The 21,010-nt window shown below is 41.0% G+C and overlaps 3 protein-coding genes and 1 long non-coding RNA gene across 8 annotated transcripts in view; 2 read left to right on the forward strand and 2 right to left on the reverse strand.

Moving 5' to 3' along the window:
* aifm1 (apoptosis inducing factor mitochondrion associated 1) overlaps positions 1–7,857 on the reverse strand; it is a 16,007-nt gene extending 8,150 nt beyond the window's left edge. Inside the window, exons 1-7 of one of the 4 annotated variants that reach the window (XM_034300930.2) lie at positions 7,653–7,857; positions 5,007–5,137; positions 4,361–4,490; positions 3,868–3,897; positions 758–1,564; positions 551–610; positions 1–65 (exon numbers count right to left, since the gene is read on the reverse strand). The exon at positions 1–65 is cut by the window's left edge and continues 87 nt beyond it. In XM_034300930.2, the coding sequence (XP_034156821.2) occupies positions 1–65; positions 551–610; positions 758–1,564; positions 3,868–3,897; positions 4,361–4,490; positions 5,007–5,137; positions 7,653–7,740 (1,311 nt within the window). In that variant the 5' untranslated portion in view covers positions 7,741–7,857. Of the gene's footprint in view, positions 66–550; positions 611–757; positions 1,565–3,867; positions 3,901–4,360; positions 4,491–5,006; positions 5,138–7,652 lie in introns of all 4 variants that reach the window. The other 3 variants (XM_034300929.2, XM_034300932.2, XM_034300931.2) reach the window with 3 other exon arrangements.
* Positions 7,858–9,468: 1,611 nt separating this feature from the next.
* Positions 9,469–13,793, forward strand: tnfsf10l4 (tumor necrosis factor (ligand) superfamily, member 10 like 4). The gene is made up of 5 exons (XM_026922530.3): positions 9,469–9,809; positions 10,588–10,725; positions 10,839–10,884; positions 11,357–11,443; positions 12,682–13,793. Exons 1-5 carry the CDS (start codon positions 9,630–9,632, stop codon positions 13,098–13,100), a joined length of 870 nt encoding a protein of 289 aa, XP_026778331.1. The 5' UTR covers positions 9,469–9,629; the 3' UTR covers positions 13,101–13,793.
* Positions 13,794–14,295: 502 nt separating this feature from the next.
* On the reverse strand, positions 14,296–19,788 carry nono (non-POU domain containing, octamer-binding). Of its 2 annotated transcripts, XM_034300935.2 has the most exons (10): positions 19,649–19,788; positions 18,676–18,817; positions 18,396–18,589; positions 17,998–18,299; positions 17,639–17,734; positions 17,066–17,262; positions 16,240–16,424; positions 15,600–15,630; positions 15,100–15,179; positions 14,296–14,852 (listed from the first exon to the last, which is right to left on the reverse strand). In XM_034300935.2, exons 2-10 carry the CDS (start codon positions 18,815–18,817, stop codon positions 14,769–14,771), a joined length of 1,311 nt encoding a protein of 436 aa, XP_034156826.2. In that variant the 5' UTR covers positions 19,649–19,788; the 3' UTR covers positions 14,296–14,768. The 2 variants fall into 2 exon arrangements, with proteins under 2 accessions (XP_034156826.2, XP_053086582.1); XM_053230607.1 differs by lacking the exons at positions 14,296–14,852; positions 15,100–15,179; positions 15,600–15,630 and adding an exon at positions 15,691–15,923.
* Positions 19,127–20,971, forward strand: LOC117596270 (uncharacterized). Its single transcript, XR_004577452.2, has 3 exons — positions 19,127–19,346; positions 20,547–20,657; positions 20,749–20,971. It is a non-coding gene; the product is annotated as an uncharacterized LOC117596270 (long non-coding RNA).
* Positions 20,972–21,010: the final 39 nt, after the last annotated feature.

Here is a 21,010-nt window from a genome sequence, read left to right on the forward strand (position 1 = left end):
AGGGACCTCAGGGAGGGCAGGCGTGGGTTCTACAGGGGCGGCGGCAGTGGGAGCAGGTTCAGGCTCTAAAATGAAGACAAGTTCAGAAGCCGGAAACAGCGATAATCACGGTCTATCAAGAACAGCCATCTCTTCAACACGGAGCTACATGTGGGGGGAAAGAATTTCAGGAGAACAGCATTGTCGGAAGAAAGGTTAGTCCCATGTGTGAGTTCTTAGCGTTAACAGCTAGCGTTACAATTATCACACATTTCATCAAAAGGACCCGGTGACAGAGAGACTCATCAACCTAGCAAACCAGGTGTGACCTCTAAGAATTAGCCTTAGCAGTTAGCAATACAACAGTCACACTTATCTGCCAAAAGAAGAAAAAAACAAACAAACAAACAAACAAATAAAAACAGTGAACATGAAGAGTGTGTTTGTGTATAACATCAGGTAATGAAGGCCCACTATGAAAATGACCCATAAAATTGGAACACCAAAAAAAAGTGGTAACATTATGCTAAAAAACTGTTTGGTTCCCATCCAGTTAAAACCGGATTCTTACCACTTTGGGCTACTGGTGGAGTCTCAGGCACGCTTTCTGCCGCCACTTCAGGCACAGGCTCTGTTGGTTTTTATCCGACGTAAGAGCAGAAAAAAAATTAACCACAATTCCACAAGTGACAAAAGCCATGTAACGATCAAACGAGGTCCTTCATTTGTTTTAATATAAATACATCGCCGGGTCTCCATGCAGAAGTATCAGGCTTACCGCTCTCAACAACAGGAGCTGGAGGTTCTTCAGCAGATTTTTCTTCAGTGACATGAGCTTCAGTTACAGGAGCTTCAAGGCGCACTTCTTCTCCAGTTGGTTCTGTTATAGATGATTCAGAAACAAGGGGTTCTGGGACAGCTTCTGTTAAAGAAGGTTCTGGAGTAGGGTCCTCCACGACAGGTTCAGGAGTACAAGCTTCTGTTACAGGAGGTTCTGGAGTAGGGTCTTCTGGAACAGTTTCAGAAGCAGCTTCTGTTACAGAAGGTTCTGGAGTAGGGTCTTCTGGAACAGTTTCAGAAGCAGCTTCTGTTACAGGAGGTTCTGGAGTAGGGTCTTCTGGAACAGTTTCAGAAGCAGCTTCTGTTACAGAAGGTTCTGGAGTAGGGTCTTCTGGAACAGTTTCAGAAGCAGCTTCTGTTACAGGAGGTTCTGGAGTAGGGTCTTCTGGAACAGTTTCAGAAGCAGCTTCTGTTACAGAAGGTTCTGGAGTAGGGTCTTCTGGAACAGTTTCAGAAGCAGCTTCTGTTACAGAAGGTTCTGGAGTAGGGTCTTCTGGAACAGTTTCAGAAGCAGCTTCTGTTACAGGAGGTTCTGGAGTAGGGTCTTCTGGAACAGTTTCAGAAGCAGCTTCTGTTACAGAAGGTTCTGGAGTAGGGTCTTCTGGAACAGTTTCAGAAGCAGCTTCTGTTACAGTTGGCTCAGACACAAGGGCTCCTGGGTCAACTTCAGTTGCTGTTGGTTCTTGAGAAGATTCGTCAACTGAAGACTCATGTATGGGTTCTGAGACATCTTCAGCCGTGGGTTCTAATTCCACAAAAGAAGCACATACACAAGAATGACCAACGGGTTTGGAAAGCAGAGTCCTTCTGGTTTGAGAGATGTCTCAGGGCTCAGACTGTTGCCTTGATAAGCATTTCCTTTCCCTTTATGGCATGTCGTACTGTAAGATATCTCTGCGAGCCAAGGTGTCAAACACAATAAAGAAAAGGAAAGTGGAAATGGACGCATCTTCTCTTCTTCTTACCACCTTCAGCAGGTGCAGGTTCTTCTGTAGCTGAAGGGGGCTGGTTCTATCATCTACTAGTGCTCACCAAAAAGTCCAGCAAGAAGAATGTAAACAAACTCACACTAAACTCCTTCCAGAGTTTCAGGAACCTTCATTTCAGTATCCATGTAGGAAATGATATAAATGGCCTGAAGACCAATCCAACGGCTTACTGTGTTTAAAACAAGCCAACAAGCTTGTGGAAAAAGAACATACAAATTAAACCAATCAAGTCCCGGGATACTTCACATGAAGCCAAACACACAAACGTGAGACAATATTCAGGTTAGTTTGAGACGGAAGAGAGACAGGACTATTATTAAACAACAAACTTTCAGAAGGAAAGGATTTGACAGAGTGACATGAGTGAAAACTTCAAAGCAGATCACCTCAGACCAACCTTTGGCACGTTTCATGTGGACCAATTTGAATGAATGCACTATGCATAGAAAAGTTGACGGTTGGATGAGGGACATCAGCGAAGTTGTGGAGGACAAAATGATCACGAACACACACACACACACACACCATGAAGACAAATGCTCATAATTAAAATACGTTAGAGAAATGGTGAGTGCCATGGTGCGAAGAGTTAGCATGCAGCTACAAACAGTGGGAAAACAAAAGTGCTCGCCACATGCAACATACGACATGCAGTGTTCCCTGTGAACAGAGGAAGGGTTCTACCAGTGCTCGATTCTGAACAGAGTGGTCCACGATGTTCGACAAGATACACAAGTTCAGGTATAAGCCGAGTCTCAAATCGCTAGCGAGGCAGGAAATGCTAAGCGTCTGAGACACGGCCGTTGTGTATTGTGCATCTACAGAACCTGATGGACGTCTTCCGCAGTGTCAGCAGGCGGTGCTGGTTCTGGACCACGGGAGACAAGGCACTCGACGCATCTCCAGCACATTCATCACTTAACTCTTAACGATGATTCATTACACTTATCGTCAAAATACACTGAATTATACGAGAAAGGGTACACATTTTATCTAACACCCAGGACACAATCTCTACCTTTTGTTCTTCAAGAATAAAAGTTTACACACCCCTTTCCAGGGTTAGAGGTTTCAAGGTCTCAATCAAAGCTAATCGACATCCAGAACAAAAGTTTACACACCCCTTTCTTCATGGGTTGTGTAAATGTTTGTATTTCTTTTGCGTGATGGCTGCTGTAGTATTCATCGACACTTTATCTGCTTTAGCGCTCAGGTAAATGGATAGTATTGTCCAGGTTGTGGGGATGAGGGTGTCATGCTTTCATCTATTTATGTTTTTCAGTACTACATGACTAGATGTAAATGTAAAAAAAAAAAAAAAAGCATCTTATTTTTAATGTCCTGATTCTTTCCATTCTGACATCAAACAACAATCTGATTATTTTATTCAGACGGTATTTGAAACAACATCCTTTCTCGCAAAACCCTGCTACAGCATGTTGGCATGTTAGGCAGATGCCAAGCTGCTAATGCACAAGAAGCAGAGAGAGAGAGAATGTAATGTCAAGCTAAGCAAAGATAAAGAGTCTAAGCGTTTATACACAGCAATAAAACAAATGCTGTGAAAAAGCAGAGGTAGAACAATGTGTTTCTAATATTCTGCCCTTTCCCTTAAGTAATTTACCATCACATTCGAATTAACTTAAAAAAAAAAAAAAAAAAAAAAACCCAGACTGAAGCGTATGTACGCAGCAATATTTGCAAAAGTATATAGCAACAGGACCGGGTTTGTAGTGACGAGACACTGGACGAACGTATTAAATAAATACCGATCTCCTTGGAAACCTAGGACGTCAGATCTGTTATTAGGTGATCGTACTGAAACACAGCTCATATCTAGAGTTATAAAAACCGTATAATATTAATATTTTTTAAAAAAGAAGGCTACATTGACCTGAGTTTTTCAATAATCCAAAACATCAAAAGTTTAACCAGTTTGGAAATTCTAACTTCTCAAAGCTAGAGAGAAAGTCATAAGAGCAGTGTGTGTGTGTGTGTGTGTGTGTGTGTGTTCAGGCATGAGGGAGTAATTGCATGGTGAAGGATATAAATAACTCACCTTTTGTTTGTTCTGTCTTTCCTGCTTCTGCTGCTACAAGAGAGAGAGAGAGAGAGAGAGAGAGAGAGCGAGAGAGAGAGAGAGAGAGAGCGAGAGAGAGAGAGAGGAAAAAAAAATACATTGGAATTAAATTACACCTGCTGGATTAAGGGAAGGGGATGTGTCATTTTTTTATTGGTTTTATCTGTTTTTTTCCCTCATTACAGCTTTTTTAATTATGCTACATGTGTATAATGCCTCATTCTGATTGGCTGCTGATATATTTAGTGAATAAAACAAAGAATGTTGAAATAAAATCGGAAATTTTTAATAATCCATCACAGAATCAGATAAATTCTGGAGTAGCACGTCTACCGTAAATACACTAGTAAACGTGCATGTTATAATTAGGCTAACTCAGAAATGATAACTCTTCTCTGGACAGTTACACACACACACACACACACTCCAGAGACTCTACACACAGGATGAGTGTGTTTCCTCCGTGACCTACCCGTGACCTCTGGTTCTTTCGTTACAGCAGGAGTGGGACGAACGGGTTCTGCCGTTTTCTTCGCCCTGTCCTCGATTTCTGTGATTCTCTCGAAGTACCTGGTGCTGTCTCCCGAGAGGGTGCGGTAAGCCTTCGACAATAAAATCACAACACACACAGACGAAGCGTTTAGACACTCGTTCACTCAAAAACACTGCAGGGAGTGTAAAAAAAATAACCTGGCACATGCCAAGGTGAGATACTGAAGATTTCATTAAAAGTGCCTGGCTCTATGAATATTCATTAATATGTAAATTAGACACACCTCCATTATCTCAGTTAACTAGACAGCTAATAACTGCTAATAAACTACGTCTCATTTGTTTAACAGCAGCCGAGGCTATAAAGTTACCATGACAACCATGACCAGGGGGCTAATATGCTCCTGACTAACGCTGCTACCGTCCATCCGCTAATCTCATTGGTCCAAAGAAGTGAAGCTTATTTAGTGACATCACGCTAACTGCGCTCATACGTAGCCCCGCCCTCGAATTAGTTTAACTTTACTACTGAAAAATTGTTAACCTTAAAACGACAAACAGCCAGCCTGACGCTCAACCAATACATTTTTGGATTAAAGAATAAAACAAATGGGCGTGATACTCACATAGACTCCGCCTCCCACACATGCCGCTCCCACCAGCACGTAGTATATGGCGTTGTCTCCGCCTCCTCCCAACGGACCCGATGACATGTGGGTCTGCGGTGCGAACGCCGGCCTCCTGTCCTGCCTCAGCACTGCAGAAAGAGACACCATAACAACACTTTAAAGCGGGAACACGTTCACACTGCAGCTCTAGAGGCGAGTCGACTCTTTTTAAAGTGAGTCAGATCATTTGACTCATCTCATCAATAAGAATCGATTCTTTTTAAAGTGAGTCAGATCATTTGACTCATCTCATCAATAAGAATCGATTCTTTTTAAAGTGAGTCAGATCATTTGACTCATCTCATCAATAAAAATCGATTCTTTTTAAAGTGAGTCAGACCATTTGAGTTGACTCTCCAATAAGAATCGACTCTCTTCAAAGTGAGTCTAATCACTTGATTCAACTGACCAATAAGAGTCGACTCTTTTGGCTCCCAAATGATTCATTACCATTTGTTCTGACAGTTTGTGATATTGTGTGTGTGTGTGTGTGTGAGAGAGAGAGAGAGTGTGTGTGTGTGTGTGTGTGTGTGTGTGTGTGTGCGTTTGAGTGTGTGCGTGTGCGTTTGCGTGTGCGTTTGAGTGTGTGTATGTGTGTGTGTGTGTGTGTGTGTGTGTGTGTGTGTGCGCGAGTGTGTGTGTTGGCCATCATGCAACAAGGACAGGTCTCTTACCAGCAGTGACACTGACCTTGATCTGACCGCAGTAATGAGATTATATGTGCAGAACAAAGTGTGGAACATTGTTTTAAAACCTCGGGGCCTTTAGAACATGTTTAGAACCTCATCATCTTTAGTACTTGTGTCCTTAAAAAGTCCACAGAACCTTTCTTTTAGAACCTGAATATTTTAGCACATCATTAGAACCTCAGTACATGTAAAACATTTCAGAATATTAGTGCAATTAGAACCTGAGCGTCTTTGGAGCATCTTTAGAACCTCAGTGCATGTAGAACTTTTAAAATTATTAATACAGTTAGAACCTGAGTGTCTGTAAAAGATTTTAGAACCTTAGTGTCCTTAGAAAATTTAGAACCTTAGTGTCTCTAGTGACACCCTAGTACTGCTCTAGAACCTTATCGTCTCTAGTGGAACCCTAGTGCTGCTCTAGAGCCTCAGTGTCTCCAGTGACACCCTAGTGCTGCTCTAGAACCGTAGTGTCACTAGAGAGACACCAGTGCTGCTCTAGAACCTTAGTGTCTCCAGTGACACCCTAGTGCTGCTCTAGAACCTTAGTGTCTCTAGTCACACCCCAGTGCTGCTCTAGAACCTTAGTGTCTCTAGTCACACCCCAGTGCTGCTCTAGAACCTTAGTGTCTCTAGTCACACCCCAGTGCTGCTCTAGAACCTTAGTGTCTCTAGTCACACCCCAGTGCTGCTCTAGAACCTTAGTGTCTCTAGTCACACCCCAGTGCTGCTCTAGAACCTTAGTGTCTCTAGTCACACCCCAGTGCTGCTCTAGAACCTTAGTGTCTCCAGTGACACCCTAGTGCTGCTCTAGAACCGTAGTGTCACTAGAGAGACACCAGTGCTGCTCTAGAACCTTAGTGTCTCTAGTCACACCCCAGTGCTGCTCTAGAACCTTAGTGTCTCCAGTGACACCCTAGTGCTGCTCTAGAACCTTAGTGTCTCTAGTGAACCCCAGTGCTGCTCTAGAACCTTAGTGTCTCTAGTCACAACCTAGTGCTGCTCTAGACCCTCAGTGTCTCCAGTGACAAACTAGTGCTGCTCTAGAACCTTAGAGTCTTTAAAACTTTAGTGTCTCTAGTCACACCCTAGTGCTGCTCTAGAACCTTAGTGTCTCTAGTGAACCCCAGTGCTGCTCTAGAACCTTAGTGTCTCTAGTCACACCCTAGTGCTGCTCTAGAACCTTAGAGTCTTTAAAACTTTAGTGTCTCTAGTCACACCCTAGTGCTGCTCTAGAACCTTAGTGTCTCTAGTGAACCCCAGTGCTGCTCTAGAACCTTAGTGTCTCTAGTCACACCCTAGTGCTGCTCTAGAACCTTAGAGTCTTTAAAACTTTAGTGTCTCTAGTCACACCCTAGTGCTGCTCTAGAACCTTAGTGTCTCTAGTGAACCCCAGTGCTGCTCTAGAACCTTAGTGTCTCTAGTCACACCCTAGTGCTGCTCTAGAACCGTAGTGTCACTAGAGACACCCCAGTGCTGCTCTAGAACCGTAGTGTCACTAGAGACACCCCAGTGCTGCTCTAGAACCTTAGTGTCTCTAGTCACACCCCAGTGCTGCTCTAGAACCTTAGTGTCTCTAGTCACACCCCAGTGCTGCTCTAGAACCTTAGTGTCTCCAGTGACACCCTAGTGCTGCTCTAGAACCTTAGTGTCTCCAGTGACACCCTAGTGCTGCTCTAGAACCTTAGTCCCTGACTCGTTTAACGTCATTAATAACCTGAACACTGAGTGTAGCCCTCAGTTAGCCTGTTCTCTGAGTGATCAGGTTCTCCTGGGTTCTGCTTGCTGGTTCTCCTGTAAGCCGGTTAGCTGCAGGTGCTAATGAAGCTGCTCGGGTTCTGTTCAGAAGTTAAACCGACAGGTAAGTTTAGATCGCTCACACACACACACACACACACACACACACACACACACTCACGCGCTCTCTTCCCGGTTTGCCGACACAGCGTGGAGGAGGCTCGCGCCACCGGGCCCAGTTTATTCCACACCGCTTTACACCGGAACATTGCAGCTGGAGTTTATTTACAATAAACTAAACTAAAGATCACAAACTCCCCGCGCGCCGCCGCCAGGTTCTCACAAGGCCGGTGTCGTGTGTTAGCGTCAGGGATCACCGTAAACATCCTGCACCCCTAGGACCCCTTTTGTGGTAGCCATTAAATTCGCCTGATTAAAAATCAGAACCGTTAACTAGCAAACCTATTGTTGACATTGCTAAGTAATAACCACAGTAATATTGATTCTTTCACTAATATTTAATATTATTTATTTCATATTTTATAATATATATTTCATACTTTTTCTCTATTGAATTGAATTGCTTAAATGTACAACCGAATGGACGACCTAAATAATCGGTCTTTCCTCCTAGAGAGTTTGACAGGCGGTTCAGAGCTGTCCAATGAGATTCAGCCAATGTCTGATTCCTCCAATGAGATTGAGACAGGAAGTGAGGGGGTGCAGGATGTTTGAAGGTTTCACAATACTCGACAACACCCAAGACGTTCTTCAGGTCATTCGGAATTTCTGCCCACAAACTTCCGGGTTCCGCGAACAGCCCGCCTCCCGATGGCTCTCATTGGCTGCTGTCCTTGCGCACCGTTCACCCATTGGCTGTTTTTATGTTCTATAATAAAATCCCGTTTTTCATTGGTGGCTGCCAATTTATGGAACTTTTCCATTTGTGCTAGAGGTCAAATCGATGGATAATCTGGAATTGGTTCATATAAATACAGGCTGTATGTAGTTTATTTGCATTTTTAACTGTCAACTGCAATCAGTACAGAAAAGAAAAAAAATGGCATTTTTTTAAATTGGAAATTTAGCAAAATTCTTATTTATTATCAAAATTCTTACGTGTCTCAAAAACAATTCTGATCAATTATCTCAAAATTCTTATTTCTTATTTCAAAATTCTAACTTACTTTCTAAAATTCTGACTTATTGTATAATATTTTTTTATTTATCTCAAAATTTTAACTTATCTCTAAATCCACACTTAATGTCTCAAAAAGTTGACTTTTCTTTCTTTCTTTCTTTCTTTCTCCCGTTTGCTTTTTATTTTTTTTACTCTGTCTTTCTTACTTTGTCCTTGATAAACAATTTATTTTTGTTTATTCTATCTATCTATCTATCTATCTATCTATCTATCTATCTTAGGTAGCAAGCTAACTTCCTAATTATCTCAAAATTCTAACATATTTCTAAATTCTGACTTATTATTTTAAATTTCCAACTTCTTATCTCTAAATTTTACATAAATTATATAAAATATCTCTAACTTCTAAATTCTCACTCATTGTCTCAAAATGTTTTCTCCCATTTTTCTTTTTCTTTCTTTCTTTCTTTCTTTCTTTCTTTCTTTCTTTCTTGTCTCTCCTTGTTAATTTTCCATGTATTTTTTTGTTCATTCTATCTATCTATCTATCTATCTATCTATCTTTTAGTCTGTTTTGTCTTTGTCTTTTGTTTATGTCTTATTTTTTTTTCCTGCTTTTCTTTCGTTTTCTTGTTTGTTCCAGCTTTATTTATTTATTTATTTGAACTCGTTGTAAGCTTCTTTGTATTTTACAACATTATATGAAAATATGAATCAGTGTATTTTGGTTATGTTGGCTGTTGTGTGCATTTAGTCTTCGAGCTGAATGAATCTGAATGAGGTTGGAGGGCTGATGGTGGTTTGGGATGCGATGTGATTTGGGACACAGCCACTGCGTCCTGCGGGACTTTCCACAACAACATGAACCCGGAAGTGCCGAGGAATGTGAGCAGACCTACACAACCTTTCGCCAGTTTGTCACTGCCACACACACACACACACACACACACACACACACAGCCCTGAACTTTCACTTTCTATCCGACATGCAGATTCCCCTCCGTCTGCACACCGAACATGACATTAAACATTCAGAGTAACACCTGTTATAACGCCTGTTATAACCGCATCCACCGGAGCGCGAGCGCAGACGCCAAACCGCGGACTGTTTCTTTTCTGCTGCTGGCTGCGATTCTGGGAGCCGAAACTTTAATCACTGCCGCGCTGCTGTACAGCTTCACCCGAGAGCTCCACACGGTAACACACACTCACACACACTCACTCACACACACACACACACACACACTCTCTCTCTCTCTCTCTCTATTCACAGCAGTCTGTTTTGTGTGTTTTGTTTGACTTATTTTTCCTGCTTTCTTTCTTTGTCATGTCTGTTTTCCTGTTTCTGCCTTTCTTTCTTTTTCTGTTTTTCTGTCCTTTCTTTCTGTCAGTTTAATTCTCTAAAATAATGTCTTTGGTAATAATAATATATGTTAGGTAACATCCCTGTAACGCTATTGTATCCCTGTAATATCTCAGTGACGTCCGTATAATGTCTTTATAACGTCCCTGTAACATTCCTGTAACGTCCCTGTAACATTCCTGTAACGTCCCTGTAACATCCCTGTAACGTTCCTGTAACGTCCCTGTAACATTACTGTAATATTCCCATTAGTGTTACTGTAACATTCCTTTAATGTCTCTGTAACATCACTGTAACGGCCCTGTAACATTCCTGTAACGTAATGTTCCTGTAATGTTTCTGTAACATCAATGTAACGTTCTTGTAACATTCCTGTAATGTCTCCGTAATGTCACTGTAACGTTCCTGTAACATTACTGTAACTTCCCTTTAACATTTCTGTAACATTCCTGTAATGTTCCTGTAACACCTCCGTAACCTCCCTGTAACGTTACAGTAATATCTCAGTACCGTTACAGTACTGTCTCTGCAGTGTTCCTGTAATGTTCCCGTAATGTCCCTGTAACTTCTCTGCATATTTGAATTCCTTTACTTTCACTTTCACTTTGTCAGACCACTGAATCTCTGGACCATGATGTCTTCCCGACTGAGTGTCTCCACCAACACGGCCACGATCCGGCAGCGATGCACACCACAGCCCTGGCAAGCTGCGACTTCATGATGCAAGAACTCCAGAACAGCGTGAATACGGTACTGAGCGGAACCTCCCAGCATTAAACCATAACCAAATCTAATCCTGTAATCATCATAGAGATTTGGAGCTTCCAGTGTGGATGAGTGACGTGTCCTTTTAAATTCCACAGAGACTCTTGCTGGACGTCCGCAACTCCTTATGGCAGCGTTTAGAAGGTAAATAATATTAATATTCATGCTCAATTACTAAATATTAGATATTCATATCAAAATAATAGTGTTACTGTTTACGTTATAATTTATTATCATGATACTGCAAAATATCCTGATAACGGTTTCTAAGATAACCTTCTGTATAAGAGAAATTTGCCCCGATGAGAATTTACAGATTAATATGAGCATGTGTGTTTTATTTTAAATATAAAGCATAAAGTTGAATTCAATTGAAAAAAAGATTTTTACTTTTTTTCTGTTTTTTTAATGACTAAATTCCTGGAATGTTATTTCTGTAGTTTTTCCTCATCCTGTAAACAGAATTAGGGGAGTGTCCTCTCTAAGAAAGACGAATTGGATTCTCCTTTAAATCTGTTCAAAAGAAGAAATAAGAGCCATCCTTCGGAGTGAAAAAAGAAAGCAGGCTGCCCAGGTAGCCGTCGGGTTGATTGTTGATTTATGGTGTGTTTCACAGAACACAATATCACCCAGGCCTTCAAACCAGCGATACATGTCGGGGCAAAGCACGAGCTGAAGCAGTATCACCATCTGCAGGGAACAGGTCTGAATAATCACATCCATCTGCTAATCCAACGCTAATACATCACTTCATACAGGTCACAGGTCTCTAGTGAAAAGGCATTTATGGGTTTATTTCGCTATTATCCAGCCAGGGCGTGTTTGGCGTATAAAAGTTCTTCTTTAGTTTTGCACTTGAGTAATTAAAGGAAGTCTGTGTCTAATGATTTACACAGTCATTGAACCATAAAAAGTACAATTGTGGGCAAGGACTTTTTATTTTTTTATTTTATATATCTATTTTTTCCAGCTATTCTTCAGGCCGTCTCTGGTATTTTTTTTTTATCCTGCTCCCACCTTCCAAAAATAAATCCCCTTCCATATGACACTGGATTTGTTTTAACTCTGATTTCTTTGGATTTTACCCGAAAATTACTATCGGATTTATACACTAATTAGAAACTTGTTTAAATTTAGTATAAGCAATGAAATCACATTTTGATGAGAAATTTAATATTTTTATGTAAACTATACATAATATATTTTCTTAAATATGACTGACCACATTTTTTCAGTGTATATATATATATATATATATATATATATATACAGTGTATTGTGTATATATTGTGTATATGTCGTGGGGGTTTTTGCCTCAGATTTCTTTGGATTTTATTTCAGAATTATTTTTGGACTTTTACCTCAGTTCAATTCAATTTTAATTTTTACCTCAGATTCTTTTTTTTTTTCTTTTTTACATTTTTACCTCAGATTTTTTTTTTTTGAGGGTGTTTACCTCAGATATTTCGCATATATGTGTGTTGTATATCTTTTGGATTTTCACATCAGAATTTTTAATGTTTTTACTTCATATTCTTTTGGATTTTTACATTGAATTTTATTTTATTTGGGGGGGTTACCTCTAATATTTTGTATATATGTATGTTGTATATATTTTGGACACCTCAGATTTTTTTTTTAAATGCATTTTTACTTCATATTCTTTTGGATTTTATCTCAGAATTACTTCTGAAGTTTACCTCAGATTTCTTATAACCTCAGATCTTTTATCTTTTTACCTCAGATTTTTTTACTTGCTTTTTCCCTCAGAATTTTAGTCGCTGAGGTTGAGCTAAACCCAGGCCCTATGATCTGGTGTTAAATGATTTCAGAGGGAGTTTATAGTCCTGAGAGTGGATGCCTCACATAGTAACAGAAAGGCTTTTTTTTTTGTAATGGTCAGTCTTATTACTTAGTGCACCTTTAACTTCCTATCACCAGGTGATTCTCAGGATTCCCGGCTCACATTAGAGCGTCTAAACTGGGAGGTCCTGAGTGGACAGAGCACTCAGGAGGGCCTGATGATCCTCAGTCCTGATGGAGAAATTGTGGTTCCTCAAGATGGGATTTATTTCGTCTACTCGCAGGTTAATTTCATAGCCTCGCACCTGGAACCCGATCTCCAGCTGGTCCAATACTTATTCAAGAGAACGGCATCGCATCCGGAGCTGATGATGCTCGGTAAAGCCGGCGCGAGTCGGCGTCTCGAGTCTGAGTCCAGCGTGGGTCTGTACTCCAGCCACCAGGGGGCATTGTTTCAGCTCGAGCAGGGAGACAGGCTCTCTCTGTGTGTGAGCAACATGGACGCCGTTCTCCTTCAACCAGAGGCGACTTACTTCGGGGCATTTATAATAGACTGACACGGCTTACACAGGAATCCAGGACAGTTTACTGATTTCTTTGGTAGTATTCACTGTAGCCCAATGTTACAAAGCCCCTGGCTGGACAAAAATAAGCCCCTGATTGGCCAGAAGTACAAATCCAGCCACTAAAATGCAGTCCCAATTTATTTAGAGACAATGGCTCGAAAATAAAACTATGGCGTCATGTAACAACACACAACAAAATACTGATTTGATCTTTAAAATTTGAAACAGAACTATGTAACGACAGCAATGTTTTATGAAAGTATTTTCATCAACTGACATTTAGCAAACATTAATGTCAGCTGCCTAAGTAACACTAACATGCTAGCAAACTTATCTGATTAAAAGTTAGTTACCTAGCTATCTAGCTACTCATAGCTACTCATAGATAACTTCAACCAGTTATATCTAGATAGCTAGCTAATGTTAAAATCAAATGCTAAGCTGATGATAATGTCAGCCAAATTAGATAGCTAGCTAGAGTTAACAGCTAGTTATCGTGTTCATAGTTAGTTTGCTAACTAAACATGAACTGTTCACTAATTAGCGTACTGCTAGACGTCTAAACTAGCAAACCAAAACTCTGATTTTTATTTACAGTCATTTCACTAACTATATACAGTATAATATAAATAATTATGGGACCACAGTAAACTTTTTATTAAAGGAATATATAAGATTTTTTTTTTTAAAAATGTTTAAATATTTAAATGAGGGGGAAAACATGCTGTTTAAAAGTAAGTGTCCCCCAGAGAAGTATTAAACCGAAAAAAAAAAACAAAACAAAAAAAAAAAAAAAACATATAGTACATGCCACTTTAAAAGGATTTTTTTTCCAAGATATATGACAGGACCAAAGGGTTTACTTTTTTTTTATACAGCAATCATGTTATTTTTTCTTAGTATAATGCACATTTTGTTTAAATATTCAAATAAAAAAAAAAATGATACCAAACTTGTCTTTGCTGGTTGACTGCATTTGGGTTTAGGAGAAACTTCAGCACTTTGTCCTCCTTACTGCCGCTTTAAATCCGTATTCAGGCCTGTTGTACCGGGATTAGTGATTTAACCTGAAATTTATCTTCACATACTGTAATGTAATATTTTTAAATCCCACATTTTAGATCTGAAGCATTTTCTTTTCTTTTATTTAGTGTTAAAAACAACAAAAGACCAGGACCAAGCTCAATACATAACACTGAATCCTGAATTTTTTATTGTGAGCCATTTTTATAAATGCAGGTATTTCAGACAAAAATGATTTCACTATGTCTATATAAAAAAGTACATGGGATGAAATACGAAATTAAAAAAATAAGAGAAGGGATATATCACATTAATATGGAAAAAAAAAAAAAAACACCAACAACAACAACAACAACAAAAGGTCTATACAAAACCCCATTACAAGGGCACAAGACAATAAATCTTCAGGAGAAAAACCATAGCGAGGACTTGGTTCAAGCTTAAAAGAAACTTTGCACAGTTTTTTTTTTTTTTAAAAACGTGTTTTTGATGAAACTACTCAATTCACTGGTTGGACTTAAAAATATTGTACAGTATGTGTGTGTAAAAAAATAACAAAAAGGGAAAAAAAACAAAACAAAACAAAACAAAACAAAAAAAAAAAAAGAGACAGAGAGACGTGCGTGTCCTGGGCTCTCAGAACCGGCGCCGTTTGTAGTCGACAGGCGGGCCAGGACGCGGGAACGGCAGAGGAAGTCCACCTGCGTTTCCTCCAGCACCCTGTAAAGAGGAAAATAAATAAACAGATAAATAAATAAATAAAAAGAGAAGCATGAGGATAAGTCAGTACGCCATTTAAAGGTACAGCCTAAATGGTAGAAAGCAAAATAGATAGATAAGTTTAGATTTTTCTTCATGGTCTTTCTTGGTGTATTTTACCCATAATGCATTCCCAGTTCTAACACTTAGAAATTGCTGGGAGTTAACTGAACTATTCTGCTGATTTATGTAAATTTCTACATCGTACCTCATTGGCGGCCATGTTGGGCGCTCCTCCTGGTGCGGGGTTTCCTCCCATTGAGGTCCTGTTCATGGGAAGGCCTTGACCTTCGACCCCAGAAAGAGCACAAACCATTAAAAAAATTTTTTTTTTTTTGAACATCATATATGAACGTCAGTGGCAGCTGGAAGAAGAGAAGGCTGGGATGGAGTGAATAAATAAATAAATGAATGAATGAGTGAGTGAGTGAGGGATGCAGTAATCAGGGAGGAAGTGAGAAATTAAAAGAAGGAGGTCTGTGAGAAGGAGCGGAAGGATGAATTAGAAGAGGAGAGGAAAAAAAACAAGACTGGAGGTGGGAAGACGTGGAAGAGTAAGGAAGTCGAACAGGAAGTTGAAGAGTGAGTGAGAATAAAGGAGGGAAGATGTGACAACAGGATGAGTTACGTGGCCGAGAAAGCGAGGGATGAAAGAGAGGAAGAATTATGGTTGGTGTGAGATCAGAGAGTTGTGTAGTCGAGTCTCACCTCCCATGTGCATCCTCATGTCCTGCTCCCTCTGCGACGGAAAGACAAAAACACAAACCAGAGCGTTAACACGGAGCGTTTAAGGACGAGAGTATGGCGCAGAATGGCTAATATCGAGCGTAATACTAAAAAGAAGTCATTTTGATCTACGTTTAAGCTCAGAGTCTTAAAAAAATGCAAAAAAACCCAAAAAAAACCCACAGTTGTTAACGTTTTAAAGATAAGATTAAGTTCCTGATTTGACCACTGGGTGTCGCTGTGACGTAAAGCAGCGTCTGAGTGCATCAGCTCTGTATCTCTTCACTCTCTGGCTTTGAATTTAGGCTTTTTGGTCAACAGGACAGCACAACACACACACACACACACACACACACACACACACACACACACACACACACACACACACACACACACACACCAAGTGAATTTTTTCACCATGTAATATTTCCCATCATTTATATTAATATATTGTGTGAAATCAGTGCTCCATAAATAATGGCTCAAATCTATCCATCTTGTGTTGATACTTTACAAGTAGCTGTTCAGAGTACAGAGGAATCCCTTCTGTGTGTTACTGGGGTCACGCTGCAGTGTGTGTGTGTGTGTGTGTGTGTGTGTGTGTGTGTGTGTGTGTGTGTACCTTCTCGCCGAAGTTTGCTCCAGCGCCTTGCTGTCTCCTCATCAGCTCCTCGGTGTGAGCCCTGAGCTCCTCGTCCCTGCGGCGCCGCTCCTCCTCCTGACGCAGCTCCAGCTGCTTCCTCTTCTGCACCTCCTGGTTGTGCGCCTCCTCCATACGCCTCAGCTCCTCCTGCCTCCTCAACAGATCTGAGAGAGAGAGAGAGAGAGAGAGAGAGAGAGAGAGAGAGAGGGAATAACAATGTGAGGAACTCTAGGCTCTGACTGATGGAGTGAGTACATTAGTAAAGAATGAAGGGAGAAAGAAAGACGGTGGTGAAAGAGCGAGAGATGGACAGAGTGAATAAGAAAAGGGATGAATAACAGCGAAAGAGAAAAAGTAAAAATATATATACATATGTGAGAATACATGGGTGAATGAGTGAAGGCAGGGCGGAACACAAGAAAAAGAATAAATGGAAAAAAAGTGTGTGAGAGAGGGACAGGAGGAAAGATGAGGGAAAAAAAAAAGGATAGGATAGACAGACAACGTTAAAGGATGAGTAAAGAAGGAAAGGAAGGACGTTATTCAGTAAAAGAAGGAAAGAAGGGATGAATAAGTGAGGACAAGTGCACAAAGGAGGCAGGAAGTAAATAAGTGAAAGATGGAGGGCTAAACGAGGGGAGCGAGGGATGGAGTGAACAAGTGAGTAAGGGAGAAAAGGCGAGCGAATGTGGAAAAATGGAATGAACAAGCGATGAAGGATGGAAAGAAAGGAAAGGAGGAAAGAGGTGAGGATTGTGTGTGTGTGTGTGTGTGTGTGTGATAAAGGTGGGACTGTGGGACTCACCCTGTCTCATGAGCATGACCTGGTGCTCGTGTCTGGCCGCCTCCATCTCCTGCTCCAGTTTCTCCTGCGCCTCCTTGATGTTCCTGTCCACCTGCTCAAACTGCTGCTTCTCCATCTCCATCAGAGCCTTCCAGCGCATGGCGTACTCGTACTCGAACGAGCCGGGCTGGGCGAAGCGCGGGGGCTGCTCGCGCTCCCTGACAACACGCACACACACACACACACACACACGAGAGGGACTTCAGTATTACTGTCAAGCACACAGACAAGTGATGTGTGTGTACACACGCATACAGACAAGCAGAGAGTTAAAAACAAAAAAAAAAAAAGCCTACACGACAATTTTTTTTCAGCATGAACTAAACGTTTCAACACAATATGTCGAACAGTGTTTGGCTAAGGTTAAGTAATTTGTTGATATAGTTAGCTTTGTTCTGATTGGTCAGCTAAATGACCATATTGGGGTTTTTTTCTGAGTAACATTTCAATAACTATAACTATTTTGCTAAGACAAAAGGTTCTACCGGTGGTGCTATCTGAAAGTGTGTGTGTGTGTGTGTGTGTGTGTCTCACTTGTGGTACTGTGGGGTTTTGCTGACGAGTCTCTCTGGAAATCCTTCGTCTTCATCCAACTGCTCCATCGGCTCCACCGTCACGGGCCGAGGAAACCTGGAATTACACAAACGCTGTCACTTACACACGACCGGCTGTGTGCTGAATAATTTACATTTTACAGCTGAGTGCAAAAGTTTGTACCCCCAAGAAGTCATCATTTTCCTTTAAAAAAGATAAAAAAAAAAAAAAAAAGATAGCAAAGCCTCCCTCCTACAGCAAGTCAGACTGTACTACTTCAGAAGGACGGATATCCTTCCGCCTGGCAGATTTAACCCCCTATCAGAGAGTAAACGTATAAATGCTGCAGTGACACTAACGAGGTGAGGAGGAAGGCGCCGTCAGAGCAGCGGTCCAGGGCTTTCCGGGCCGAGGGCTTGTTGGCGAACTCCACGATGCCCTTCCCCGTGGGCCGTCCGCGGTCGTCTACGATCACGATGGCGCGCTCGATGGGGCCGAACATGGAGAAGGCCTCCTCCAGCAGCTCGTTGGATACAAACTGAGGCAGGTTCTTCACCGAGAGCGCAGCACCGTGAGTGGCAAAGCGCACGCGGATCTGACGGCCGCGGAACATCATGTCGTCAAGCTCGGCTTTGGCGATGTCCGCGAGGGTCTTGGTTTCCTGGAGACATTGAAAAAGCTCTCCTTTAGAGATTCACTACTCATGAGAAACCAGCGTTCTGTACGCATTCGCTCGCGGCTCAGCTGCTGCTCTTACCAGGCGGATGAACCCGAAGCCTCGGTCCTTGTTGATGAAGATCTCGGAGGGTTTGCCATATTTAGAGAAGAGCTTCTCCACTTCTTCTTCAGAGGTTCCAGCGGGCAGGTTGCCCACGAACAGCCGGCTGCGCTGCGTGTACGTCTTCTCCCCGGGCTTCTTAAAGCTCGTCAGGTCGATAGTCAGACCAGCATCTAAGAAGCAACAGACACTTCAAGATAAAGATGATGTTTATAAGAACCTGCCTGGCTTTACGGCAACGCAGCGAGCGGGTTCTTACCAGGGCTGGGCTGTTCTCCGCCGTCCGTGTGCTGCCCGTTGCTGTCCGTTCCCGGAGGCTTCCTGTCGTGCTGCAGGTTGGGCTGCTGCCTCGCTGGGCCGTGGTTGTGCTGATCGGGACGGCCTCCTCGGTTTCCTTGCATCTGAGAACGAACAGTACCAGTCAACATTCAGAAAACACCTACAACTCGATCACGTGACCAGAAAGCTGATCCATACATGCGTGCAAATTCAAATCAAATTCAAAGCTAGTGTGGTCACGTGATCCAAACATGGCGGCCACCATGTCAGGAAGACTACTATAACTCAGAATTTAAAGTCAAATATCATTCAAAGTCTGCAAAGCAATTCGACTGCATCTCTCATGCAAGTTTATATGATTAAGGAAGTTTTTAAAAAAAACAACCTAAAAACAGTTTGCTGTTGATCCTTTGTTTGGATCTTTAAAGCCACGAATAGAGACCTTTGTTGTTTCTTTGAATATTTAATTGAGTATATTTGAAGCTAGTTATAACCAGGTTAGAAGTGACAAAGGACCAATCCCAAACAGATGACCACACCTCCACATTCCCTTTATAATTACAGAGGGAGATAATGACTCTAAGCAGCCTGTGTAGTGCACTACATTCCCCTTACAGCTCTATTCAGGACTCGGCCATTAAAAAGCTGCAGGTAAATAAACAGTGAACAGATTTTATTAATCAAACCAGCCAGCTTCACTTCAACTCTCTAAGACTGCTTTTAAATCGTTTCTACATTCTACTCCTAAATTCCTGATTTAATACACAATCTCAGTATCAGGATTTATTAGCATTCTTGGCTAACCAGTAATGCTAACCCGCCTTGGTTCTCCTTTTAAAAAACTTGCTAGCAAGCGATTGATTACACAGTGCTAATTATCTAGATACTTCACTTAAAAAAAGATCATACGTGCACTTTATGGTTTTTTGTCAAATAAATAAAAGCATCCTCACCTTAACGGGCTGTAAATATTCCTTTAAAAACCGGTCGCACGCACAAAAGTAGCCTCGACCACAAAGAGCACGAGAGGAGGGGCGACTCACAACCGAACTTGGTTTCTTTAGTAACAGTTCATTCGTAGCTGTTCAGGATTCTGATTGGATCACAGGACAGTCACTCATGTGACGTAAGAAAGTTCGCGCCTTTTGATTGGTGAGAATCCGTTTCGAACCGCTCAACGGAGTCTTATTGGGTTTTTGCATGGCGGAAATGACGTAGTCAGCGGCGTAACAGTCGTATTAAGGATGTCCCCCGCGGTGGCAATATATATATTTGATATAACGAAAATTTTAATAATTTTAAATTTAAGCCATTTTTTTACTAAAATTAAAACTTTATGTTAAAAATATTATCTCGCTGATTTTCCGAATTAATGTTTTCTTGTGCCCGTGTATTCTAACTAACTAACTAACTAATAATGTAAACAACAACAACAACAATAATAATAATAATCATACAGTGTTATTTATAAATGATTCTAGTAATATATATTTTAGATAAATCGTAGTTATGGTAGTTACTGTGTTTTAACATCACATACCTTTTTAAAATTATTTTAAAATAATAATTTCCAGTCAAAAATTTCCAGTTAGGAAGAAAATCAGAGTTATGTATCATGATGTGTTACTGAGCTCTGTACTGATAACTAAAAAATAACTATATAAAACAGAGCAAAAAGGAAAAAAGTGAAAAGAAAATTAAACTCATAATAATAACCTCATCATTGTTCATAGAATCACGTTTAACATTCAGTTCCCTGTGAAAAAGTGCCTTCTTCACCTCCTCAGGGTTAGTTTACTGTTTTCAGATCCTGTTTCTTTTTTTCTTTTTTTCTTCTCTGACCTTTTACAGGTTTAGAGTCAGGAATCTGGGGAGCAGAATGACATGTAGGCTGTTCACTTTAAACAAAATGATAAGCAGATCCAATCATATCCCTTTCCCCCTGATATTACTACAGCTGCGGTGAGAAGCAGAGCTTTTGCACATTTCCATTTCCATCTGCTGAAATATTTCCCTCATTCAGGATTGTAACACGGTTTGCCTTTTGTTACAGAAGTTTGACTTGATGTTCGGCTGAATGGAGACAGATAATTTAGGGGTTGAAGGAGTTGACAGAAATCCATTTTTGGGCTTTGGGAAGTCCTGTCCTGATGTGTGGCCTTATTGCTCTGCTCTCAGTGCTGCAAGCTGGTCTGAAAAGTCTCATTTTTTTCTCTCTCAGCTTCTCTAAACTTTTCTCCATCACCTACAGGACCTCAGCCTTGGAAAAGCCCACATCTAGCTTTTTTTTTTTTTTTTTTTTTTTTTTGTAGCCT

This window comes from Pangasianodon hypophthalmus, chromosome 27, assembly GCF_027358585.1.
Source record: "Pangasianodon hypophthalmus isolate fPanHyp1 chromosome 27, fPanHyp1.pri, whole genome shotgun sequence".
NCBI classification, from domain to species: domain Eukaryota; kingdom Metazoa; phylum Chordata; class Actinopteri; order Siluriformes; family Pangasiidae; genus Pangasianodon; species Pangasianodon hypophthalmus.